Below are 12,292 nucleotides of genomic sequence, written 5' to 3' on the forward strand. Positions count from 1 at the left end.
CAACTTCCTCTAACTATATGTGTTATGTTAGCAGTTAACACTTATATTAATTGAGGACATATAGTACTATGCCGGTTACATACTTTAAACTACATAAAAAATATTGCAAGTATACTAGTTGATAATTTAAAAATATTTAAGAAAAAGCAATAAAAAGGAACATTTTTATCCCCTCAAATAGTAACGCTACCACATATATATATATATCTGAACGTACACAAGTACACGATTTCTTTATTAAGATGAGCTAGGTGAAGTAATAACAATGTCGAGCAAGAGTAGATTTACATTGACTGAAGTGTTATCTTTGTTGTGTTATATTACCAGTTTCAACATTTGTTCTAATTAAGATGAGCTGAGGTGGCCTGTCATCTGGCCTACTAGTTACTTTTGTTGATAATAAAATGTAAACTTACTTTTTTCTATTTTATATATATATATCCAAAGTACTCCACACCTCTTTAGATTTCTAACTTTGCATTTTGGTATATCAGCTTATGTGTTTGAACTCCTGTGCTTTTCAAGACTCCTGGTTTTGCATGCATTTTACCATATAGGTTTAGTATAACGTGGATTTTGACTCTTCTCCGTTACATCTTCTCTCTATTTTCTCAAGTACATAGTTGGATGAATGCCACTAATCATATTTATTTACTAAAGGTCTAGATTAGTTGTAATTAATATCTTAATCATCGTTAGAAAAATAGACCAGGTTCTTTCTAATTTTCACTTTTTTCAATTTCAGTTTTGAACCGTTGCGTTTATTTTTGTTTTTAAAATTTTATCTTGAAGTTTTAATTTTTTTAAAATGAGCTCACCCAACTTATTTTTCCCTCACGTTGTTGCATGCTCTACTACCCATTACCCAGTTATTCTCGACTTTATGGGAAAAAATCTCTACACTCTTTCGGAGTTGATCGGTTTGAAAGAAATAATAAGCATTAGAGCTACCGCATGTAGTTTTAATATATTGCACAAAGTAATAATGATTTGGATAGAGGAAGAAATTAATAAGAATGACAAGTTCGCGTAAATTAGGATGATTTTGCTACTTTTTTAGAAATTGAGGGGTATAAATATTATTTCACATTTTTTTTTTTTTAATGAAAAGTACTACTTTCAAACAATTAAATATTATTTGCAAAAACTATATATAATGAAACAGAACTCGATCTTCAACTCCAACTTCAAAAATTTAAAATAATATTGAAACCCACTAAATTTTCAAAACTTATACAGTAATAATAAATTTAGCTAAAAGTTGATACTCCCTCATATTTCGAACTTCAAGATTCAAATAAAATTTTCTTTTATCGTAATTTTTCATCCAATCTTTTAAATATCAAGGATTATTAAATATTGTGACTTATAATATTTTATACATAATTTTTAAATATGTAGAATTTAATTCAAATAACTTAAAGGTTCAATATTCGAATTTATGGTCAAATTTAAACTGTTTGGATCTCGAAATTGTAACAGTGACACGTAAATGATTGAGACAAAGGAAGGGGTATATATATAAAAAGGTAAGGTCATTTGAATCCCTAATAGATTTGCTCTTTTCTCTATTCCCATCCATTATGATGAATTTTTTCCCTTTCCATTTCAAGCCCAAGTCAGCTCTCTCTATATTCCTCAACATGTCTTTCCTCTTTCTACTCTTCCTTTACACTCTCACTTCCAACGTTACTTTTCGCCAATCCCAAATTAGGCACATTCATTTGTCAAACACTACTAATAATGATTGCTCCGACTTACATAAATTTAGTGATTCACAATCAAAATGTACCTACATAAAAGAAAACAATTCTTGTTCTAAAAAGGGGTATTTGAATTATCTTGAATTTTTCTATTGCGCGTTGGGTAGGTTACCACAATTAGGGTACGTCGTCCTAGTTGTATGGCTTGTTTTGTTATTTTATTTGTTAGGTAATACAGCGGCTGAGTACTTCTGCCCTTGTGCAGAAGGGTTATCCAAAGTCATGAATCTTTCTCCTGCTATAGCTGGAACCACTCTTCTCCCTTTAGGAAATGGGGCTAACGATGTCTTTTCAAGTATCATCTCGTTCACTCAATCGAGTAATAGTGGCACCGTTGGTCTTAACAGTGTTTTAGGTGGTGCATTTTTTATTTCATGTTTCGTCGTTGGAGTCATAAGTATACTTGTGTATTCAACAACGTCCCAAAACATAACCATTGATAAGTCAAGTTTTATTAGAGATGTGTTGTTCATCATTTTCTCGCTATCGTGTCTCCTTGGGATCATTGTTTTCGGGAGGGTTACTTTGTGGATGGCAATTTGTTTCTCGGGTATTTATGTAGTTTACATTTGCGTGGTTTGTGCTATGCACTTTCTTAGTAAGAAAGAAGAAGTTAAAAATGTCAAAGAAGAAGATGAATTATTTGATGATCACAATATTGGGGTACCATTGTTAGGCTGTATTGATGAGGAAAATTGCTCCAGTGACAAAAAAGCAACACAAATAAGTTCATTTACTTTAGAGGCATCATCATCATCTAGCTGCAAATTCTTAAATCACTTTGTTCGTGTTTTGGAACTGCCTCTTTACTTGCCAAGAAGGTTGACAATCCCTGTTGTTAGAGAGGAAAGTTGGTCCAAACCAATGGCGGTAATTTCAGTAACGTTGGCACCAATTCTGGCAGCATTTGTTTTAAGCCCTCCAAGAGAAAGCGCGGATAGTTCCAAGGCAAACTTAGTCATTGACATGACATCAATTTTGTTTGGACTTGTTCTAGGGAATGTGGCATTTTTCTCTACTAAAAAGGCTAGTCCTCCAAAGAAATGCTTGTTTCTTTGGCTTCTTGGAGGGTTTGTTATGAGTACTACATGGACATATATTCTTGCCCAAGAATTGGTTTCTTTGCTAGTCTCATTTGGATATATTCTTGGAATAAACCCTTCTATTTTAGGACTCACTGTCCTAGCTTGGGGTAACTCAACTGGGGATCTAATATCCAATGCTGCCATGGCATTAAAGGGTGGAAAAGATGGTGTGCAAATGGCAATATCAGCTTGTTATGCTGGTCCATTATTCAATACCTTGATTGGTCTAGGAGTTTCACTTGTGCTTGCATCATTGTGGGAGTATCCAAATTCTTATGTGCTTCCAAAAGATCCTTTCCTCTTTGAAACTTTGGGATTTCTTATAGTAGGCTTACTATGGGCTCTTGTCATTTTGCGTAACAGAAATATGCAACCTGATCATTCACTTGGTGTTGGACTTCTGGCTATTTACTTCTGCTTCTTGTTTACAAGATTTGCAAAAGGTTTTTAGTATGGACTTTTATCCAAGCTAAGCATTAATTCAAACAGATATTATATGACTTTTCATAGTCTGTAAAGAACAAGAATATTCATGTGAAATACATGGCCTGTGCTATTGACAATATTTAATTGGTTGGCATGCACACGACAAAAATGCTTCAAATTTCTTCTCAAATTAATATTCCTAGCTACAATCACGCATAATTTTTTTTTTTCTTTCAACGCTCCTGTTATAATATATGTGGCAATATTCAATAACATTGAGAAATGTTAAATTAAATTGGAGCAAAAATAGTGTGTGTACCTTAATATTTTACAGCGGAAAGTGATGAATTTGCTACTGAAATGAATCGTTCTAAGTCCATTTTGTTTCTCCTGAAAATGAAAAATTGTTTCACAAACTAAATACCCCTTTTTGGATGTTTTGTTGATGTTTTGAAATGTTGACTGCTTTTTCTTGTTTTTACTGTGTTTTTCGTCACTTTTCACTACCTAGAGGAAGAAAGAACTTGAAATTATATTGGAGAAGTGGAACAGTTTTTCTTTGTAACTGTTCCTCCAAATTTCAAATATCCACCATTATCTTTCTTTTCCTCCTTTTTTTCAGATAATCTAAAAACAAAAAATAGGGTCGGGTCGAGTCGATCCATATGGGCGACCCATGATCCGTAATCCAACAAGAAATGATTACATCAATGATTTGAGTCGAAATCGGTCCAAAACAATTACCCACAAGTTCCTTTTCAACGAAAATAGTAAAATTCCAAATCTGATTTTTTTCACTATATTTAATATTATATCATATTATGATTGCAGATGGTTCATTGCAATTGCAACCAAGCCTGACTCGGACCATTGCAATCGCAAAGTGCATTGATCTTGGTCCAACTCTTCACTTAAGCCTTTGCAAAGGCGGTGCAGGTGTCACAATTGCGAGGCGTCAAATTCTTGACTCCTGCATTCCCTGACCAAGGATCATGATCATGGAGTTATACAAATCAACTCTCCACCTATCTTCTACGTAATCGCGGTCCATGGTTCCCCTATCGTGCTGCCCTAGATACAGGTGGACCATGAACCGGGGTCTCAACCAATCCCATACTAATAAGTTTTTCAAAACATAATACCAATCTACAGTCTCATAATATAATTCGGAACTAAGAATTATATCATGAGTGGTCAAATTTATTTCATTTTACTGCAGCTCAATCAACATGTTCTTTTCAGATCTAAAAGTAGTCAAAATCAAAGAAAATATTACTCCCTTCATTTCAAAATAAATGAATTGTTGAGCTATTTTTTAGTATTTATATTTTCTGGGAGAGTAATTTTATACAATTTATGTCTTAAAATTTTTTTCTTAAGAGGTATATCATACACGAACAATTCAATTATTTTAAAATAAAGGGAGTATGTTTCTATTTGGTTGTTCATGAGTGGTGAAAGGGACTTTAAATCCTTTTAATGTGATCATACGAAAACGCATCTCCTAATTAGATGCTAGTCGCGTATTTTAGATGTAATGTCTCTGTTTTCACCAAAAAACTGATAAATACTTCCGATCCTTTGCTGATTTTTGCTGGTCTGTTATACTAAAATTAAATTTGTAGCTCATCAAGAGAAATATAATACCTTTCTATTATTTATCTTTTAGTTTTCTACTCGATATTCGACATCTGTATTGGAGTCCGGTAAATTCAAATTTGTGTCGTGAAGCCTCACATTAAGGGGAGAAGAACTCCATAACAAATGTGAGTCTGTATCCGTAGGAACTCAAACACGAAATCTCTGATTAAGGATGAAGAAGTACTTGTCGCTCTGCTAAAATTCTTGTCGGGTTCTTTTCATATTTTGCTCTTAACAGTACCTACTAAGTCCCCAAATCATTTTTCAAGTCTACTATTCCTAGTCATGGGTATTATAGTAAAATAAACAGTTTATTTGTTATTTTCTTAAAGAAAATGCGTAATTCATTGTCGACAAATAAAAATGTATTGACGAAGTAAAAGAGAATGACAAAATTTTTACTGTGTTTAGTTTAATTTAAGAAATTTCTACACTATACAACCACCGGTTAAGTAAAAGCTGAGAAATGTATTGTTTTTGTTTATTAATTTTAGCATATAAATAATGAATAATTTCAGAAACCTTCTGTATGGCTCCGTTATGGTTAATTTTCCTTGTAATTTACCATATTATATTTGCCTCCTTTATTGAATTTTTTTGTAACAAGTATTTTTTATTTATAGCTATATCTATATCTATAATCTCTCTCTCTATATATTTTATGCTATATTAAAAGTGTGAATATCCTTAGAAATATTGCTTGAATTTTTCGTCTTTCATTAAAAATCTTTTTTTCACTTTTTTCCTATATTTAATAGTTGAAAATTAATTGAATATTTATAATAAAAACTTTTCTTACTAGAAGTCATTAGAATTAATGACAACTAATACATTTTTCATTAGTTTAAAAATTCTAAATCAACTAAATTTGATTTTAAGAAGATTTGAAAAATTTAGAAATAAATATGAAAACATTAGATTAAGAAAAATATAACAATTACCAAATTTTAAAAAGTTTTAATTAAGTAATCAAAGATTTTTTAAGGATGTAACTTTAAAATAAGAAAAGATTTTAAATATAGAAGAAATTAAAAAAATAATCATATTAAAATATGCTTCAAATTGATTCGTCTCTCTTAGCCTCTAGCAGTCAGGAAAGAGGTATTGCATGATAAATACAAAAATGATGATCCATTAACTACTTGAAGCTTCTGATGGTAAAATAAATATGTGTTAACAATAAAATATATATTATGTTTATATTATTACATTAAAGTATGAAAGAACTTTGAGAAGTGATTTGAACTTTTTGCACTTCATTATAAATCTTCAAAATATAATAGACAAAATAATCTAATTTTAAATAACTAAAGGTTACACGTGCGATTCGTGTAAAATTTGATAATTTAAAGTTAAATAATTTTTTCTATTGCGAAGATTTTTAATGAAATGTAAAAAATTCAAATCACTTTTGAAAGACACTAACTTGGGTAACCAAAGTGTTACCAACGCTGTTGTAGTTCTTCATGTAACAACTACTTAATATTAATAAATAATAAAATTTTCCTTTTGCCAAGTAAAATTAATAACACCTATTCTTTATATAATTTTTCTCCTATTCTATGAATAATCTATATATTTATATCTATATCTATATCTATACACTACTAAAAAAAAGGTAAAATCCGACCATTAAAACAGATCACTGGAGGTCGGTTTTATCCAATTTCCTACCAAAAAATCAACCAAAAAATGTGGTCGAAAAAACAGTGGTGGCTTTTCCAAAACCGACCATGAGTGGTTGATTTTTTATAAAAATATTTATATTTTTTAACAATTTATTATAATATTTTTAAAATTTTAAAAATAATTTTTGATAAAAAAATCTAACCACGAGTGGTCGGTTTTTTATGAAATTAATTAATTAATTTAATAATAAACCAACCATGTGTGGTCGGTATTTTATTAAATTAAATAATTAATTTGATAAAAATCCGACCACACGTGGTCGGTTTTTTATTAAACTAAATAATTAATTCAATAAAAAACCTACCACAAGTGGTCGGTTTTTTGAGGTTAAATATAAAAAAACCGACCACATTTTTCTGAGAATTTAAAAAAAAAGTAAAAACTGAACATCTAAATACAGCAATTGTAACAGCACCACGAAATCAAAATCCTAATACAGCATTTCCAACAACTAAAACTCAAATATAAATAAGTGTACAAAACATAAAAAATGAATGTGCAACAAAAGTTTGTATGAAAAACATACAACAATAGTTTGAAACAATAAAATGTTCAAAATTAAAGTTGAAGACATACAAAAATTTCAAAACTAGAAATCATCATCATCTGCGAATTCATCCTCATCTTCCATTTCATCGTTCATGCCGAGATCATCCAGGGGGATAGGCCTTTCGCTACCCGAGCTGCATCGCCAAGACACGGAAGAATAACCCCTTGCGTCTGAATGAAACAGCTGAACTGCTCCTGCAGCATCCTAATTTGTGATGTTGTTGCCTTTTCCGTCTTCTTTTGCCTCGCAATCTGTTCAGAATACCTCTCTTTCTATTCAGTGAGCTCTGCAGTTAGTTGAGAGACCATATTTACTTGTCTGTTAATGGTCTCTCTGTCAATCGAAGGGTAGAGTATGCAGTCCCGGACGAGCTCCTAATAGTTTTGCCAAAATATTCTGTGTGGTATCCGTAGTAATGACCTCTATTTGCAGGACCCGCAGCTTTTGTCCATAACTCATTCTGGACATGCACGGGTATTGGGTCACCCTGCCTTTCAGAAGGCAGACTACTACGATACTCAGCAACAAGACGCGTAAAATTGACCTATATTCAAATTAAAGTTAATACTAACAGTCAAACAATAGTAAAGTAGTTATACTTGAATAATAACAACTATGACAAAAAAATTTATAAATTCAAAATTTATTTCTTACATGGCAAATTTCTGTACGACGTTCAACCCAAACATCTTCATCAGTCGGATTCTTTTTCTTTTTTTGATGAGTCTGCACAAATACCTCTGGAGCTGGTATTTTCCTATCTTGTTCTTTTTCCTACATATGAAAAAATATCCATGTTCAAATAATAAAAAAATTAAACTAGAAACAAAGAATTAAAAGTTTTAAAGTTACATACCTTTTTTTCCTACACAGCAAGAGCACTTCTGGCACCCGCAGTATGTAGGGAGCCACCCTTGGATGATGCCCGGGCTCTCTTTCATTTTTCCCTCAACAATTGATATTCTGGGCTACTCCAATAAGGCTGATTGATACAGTGGTCATATGGACTCAGTAATCCACTTCGATTTTACCAAATGGTTACGGGCATAATCCAAGAGATCGTTAAATCTGCCTCAACATCTTATGAAAAAATTTCTCTTTATAAGGAATGTATTTACGTCATCCCACCAGAAAAATTTCTACAACAAAAATATAATATTCAATGTTGTGTTCTAACAAAGTGTTAATAAGCAGTCGATATAAATTAAATCATTACCTTAAATTCTTCAAACATTCTCTCCCTGTCTAGTTCTGGTACCCTTTCCCAGCTGGTCTAGAAGCCATTGAAGTGCCGAGAAATGCATATTCGCGCCTTTTTTCTAATGTTACCATCCGGCTTAAACCTACAACATAAGATCAAACATTAATTGCATAGAGCACAATAATATAGTAATGAAAAAATGTGTAACATTATTATATGTAGAAATCTTACCCTTTCGCAACTGGAACTAGATAAATCCTCTCAGAATCATCCAGGTCTCCTAATTGCCTAGAAAGTGATGGGGGATAAACTGGCGTGGGCAGATCTAAAGCACCAAATGGAGTGCCTCCAAGCTGAAGATCTGACAACCCAATAGATCCAGCAGAATAACTGTGCGATGCAGCGTGACTGCTGCAGGAGGGTATCGATGATGGTACATGTCTGGAGGGATTGACGGCCGGTCAATAGTACTGTGCTGGTGGTGGCACGGTCAAAGAAGCTGAATGAGGCGGTGTAGACCTATGTAGTGGCGCCACATGTGCAGGAGTAGGTATGGAATCCTCGAACGACCTAGAATGAGGGTCGTGCTGGCACGTCAGCAAACCGACCCTCATGTATATGAATGCCTGTAGGTCATCTATATGGCGGAGGTTGTCTGTTATTTTTTGATTTCGTAGTATCAACTTTTCCCTTACCCTTGTCACCTCTGCCTGACATCTAAATTATGTTAAGTTAACAAATAGTTAGTTCCTACAAAATGAATATATAAGAAAACATTCCAAATAACTAATTTCAAGTTACTAATTCACATTTCAAATAGCTCTAACACAACACGGGATATAGACAAGAATATTTTTATTACTATATAAATCATGGAAAAGTGAAAACAACAAACTTAAACGGTATATTAATTTTTACAAAGCAAAATGACATAAATACATAATAAATTTAACGTACACAACTAATCCTCATCTTCTGAAAACTCTCCACTAAACCATTCACCCTCTTCGGAGGTTTCCTGATCTCCTACCCACTCAGCCTCTTCTTTCTCAATATTAAATTTTTCAAAAATATTTTTAGGGTGATTCAAGTCGACCACTAATTCAATGTCCACTAGCTGGTGATCAATCTGCATTTCATTTTGATACGCAGTCTCTAGTACATTCTCAACTTCCACCTGCCCTATAGGCCTTGTTTTTATTACAGCCCACCAATCAGACTTGTCATTGCGCAATGGATAAGGAGCATAAAACACTTGTTTAGCATTTTGGCGCTAGAACAAATGGGTCATAAAAAGGATACGACCTATTGTGCTTCACTTCAGTGATGTTATGCTCCTTATCTACTTTTGTGCTTGTTGGGCTTGGGTCAAACCACTTACAACGATAGAGGATAATTTTTTTATTGGAAAATCAGCATACTCCAGTTCTAAGATCTCGTGTATGATGCCAAAGTAATCAACATCATCATCATCCTCAACCCAAATACCACTATTTTTTGTTTTCCTTGATCTGGAGTGCTTTTCGGTGGAAAATTTAAACTCATTCACTTTGTATTAGGACATTGCATTAGCTTCAACTGGACCCAAAGAAATATCTCTCAAAAGCTGATCGTATGTGGCTGTATTTGGTGAATAGTATACCTAAAAATATTATATGTATATATATTTTAGTGGAGGATTGTGTAAATGTTTAAACTCTATAGAAATATCAATACATTAACGAACCTCATTTTTAAACCATGTTGCAAAGGATGTGTACACTTGATTTTCGTGGAATTGATTCTTAAATGAACTGAATATCCAAAATGGGAAACAAAATTAGTTTCTCTAAGGGAATGAGTAAACATAGAAGATATGATAAAATTTGAATGTTCTTACTTCAGAAAGGGCTCAATTTCTGGGTAATTCAGCAAGACATACAAAGTTGCTGATTTACGCTCCGTGGGATTGAGCCGGCGAGGTATGATCTTTTTAGCCTTACAATCAGATTAATTGAAAATTGATATCGGTTGCAAATGAGGCTCATTCACATCGTCTTGATGACGATTCGAGTGATTTCTTGAACAAGAAACTTCATCACGAAAGTAGTATAAACAAAACTGAGAAGTTTCTCTTGCAAGATATGCCTCAACTATAGAGCCTTCTACCCTGTATTTGTTTTTGGGATGTAATACCCCGCATGTTTCTAAGCTAGGAATTGAATAAGTATTCCTACGTATGAAATATCCTATCCTGTGATTCATACTTGAGTACATGACTTGCAATGAATATCCTAGTGATAGGATAGCTTATGATGCATTAAGCATGTTCATATGAGTCACTTAAGGTAATACAAGCTAAGAGTTTTTGAATCCATCAAGTTTTAGTGTTCGATTTTGCAAGGGTCATCTTTGAATGAGTATAACTTGATGTTAATATGGTATTTTCGCTGATTTAGACCCACTAAATTGTATATAATCGAATTAGCTTTCCAACAATACCAATTTCGCCTTAATCCAATACCCGAGCGAAAAGTTATGCCCATTTTCATGAGAGACAGTAAGCATAGGTGATTGGTTAGACACGGCCCAACCCAAGCATAGGGGATTGGTTAGGCGCCGCCTAACCTAGCTTAGGAAATCACTTGGGTGCCGCCTAAGTCAATTTCAGGTGCCAAAAACACTCCGTTTTGAGTTAGTTTAAGGGTAATTAAGTCTTTTAACACTCCTTACACGTCCCTAAACTTAAACCTACGAAATATATAACTTCTAAACATATTACAACCCGATTATCATCTCAAATCTTATCATCCAAGAGCACTAAAAGAGAAAAACAACTAGGGTTGTGTAACTAATCTTGAAGATCCGATTTCAAGAAAATTCCTCCGTCAATTATCAAGAATCTTCCTTCTAAGGTATGCGTGAGTTAATTTATGGATCCCTTTCATTCATAAAGCTCAAAAACCCTCTTTTTCATTATAAAGTATGATTTCTATATTGTTTGGTGTTGATGATCATGTTGTTGATATTGGGTGATTCGCAAGATGGAATCTTTATATGTTTTCTTGAATTTCATGATATCATATGAGTTGGAAACATGTAAATATGGTTGTTCATGATGTATAATTTGATGATTTCACCTATGCTTAAGATGTGCATGCAAGGTGTTTGATAAAATGCCTAAGAAACTAGAAATCATGCAATATAGCTAAATTGTGACTAAGTGGAGGATTCATGATATGCCCTTACGTTCCAATGACTTCTATATTGCTAATGTGCCTTGTAAATGTTGTTGGAATACTCATGAACTATTCTTATGAGATTATGCTATGTTTACTTGCAAATCTTACTTATGAACAAGATGTATGATAACCATGCAATCCACATGAACTTTCATGCTATTGGTATGTGTTGCCAATATGATTATACAATGAACATGATATTAAGATTGTGCAAGTACTTCCATGTGATATGAAATCCTTTCCATGCAATACATTGTTGATAACTATGCTTAGTATGAGATCCCTACTTATGATATTATAAATTATGGACTCTACTCTTATGATCAAGTTAGTCATGTGTGTCAGTTTCCTTCCTTTGAGTCCTGGGGGTACTTGTACCCGAAAACTATAGCTGTGTGCCTAGAGCCATGTCATGTTTCATGATATTCGAACTCAAGCTATGATTCCATAGACTTCAGTCAGTCATGTGACTCAAGAAAACCTCATGATCTTAGTCAGTTGTCAGATATCAGTAACATTCCGCCAGTCAACGGAATTTAGTAAGATTAAGTCATGCACAGTTAGTTATTCATGTCCAGTCCCTCCAGATGGGAGTAGAAGTTAGCACCGAGTGAACCCAAGGATGGGAACTCACCCGCCAGGTAGTCATCCTTGTGTTCCAAAACTATGTAGCCAGCATAGGTTGAGACATCTTAACCCGTCAGGTTAGGGTTGAT

At 33.3% G+C, this 12,292-nt stretch overlaps 1 protein-coding gene across 1 annotated transcript; it reads left to right on the plus strand.

The window, feature by feature from the left end:
• The first annotated feature begins 1,558 nt into the window (after window positions 1-1,558).
• Window positions 1,559-4,539, plus strand: LOC107866364 (cation/calcium exchanger 1). Its single transcript, XM_016712455.2, has 2 exons — window positions 1,559-3,291; window positions 4,106-4,539. Exons 1-2 carry the CDS (start codon window positions 1,584-1,586, stop codon window positions 4,255-4,257), a joined length of 1,860 nt encoding a protein of 619 aa, XP_016567941.2. The 5' UTR covers window positions 1,559-1,583; the 3' UTR covers window positions 4,258-4,539.
• The last annotated feature ends 7,753 nt before the right edge of the window (window positions 4,540-12,292 follow it).

Source organism: Capsicum annuum, chromosome 3, assembly GCF_002878395.1.
Source record: "Capsicum annuum cultivar UCD-10X-F1 chromosome 3, UCD10Xv1.1, whole genome shotgun sequence".
Lineage (NCBI taxonomy): Eukaryota > Viridiplantae > Streptophyta > Magnoliopsida > Solanales > Solanaceae > Capsicum > Capsicum annuum.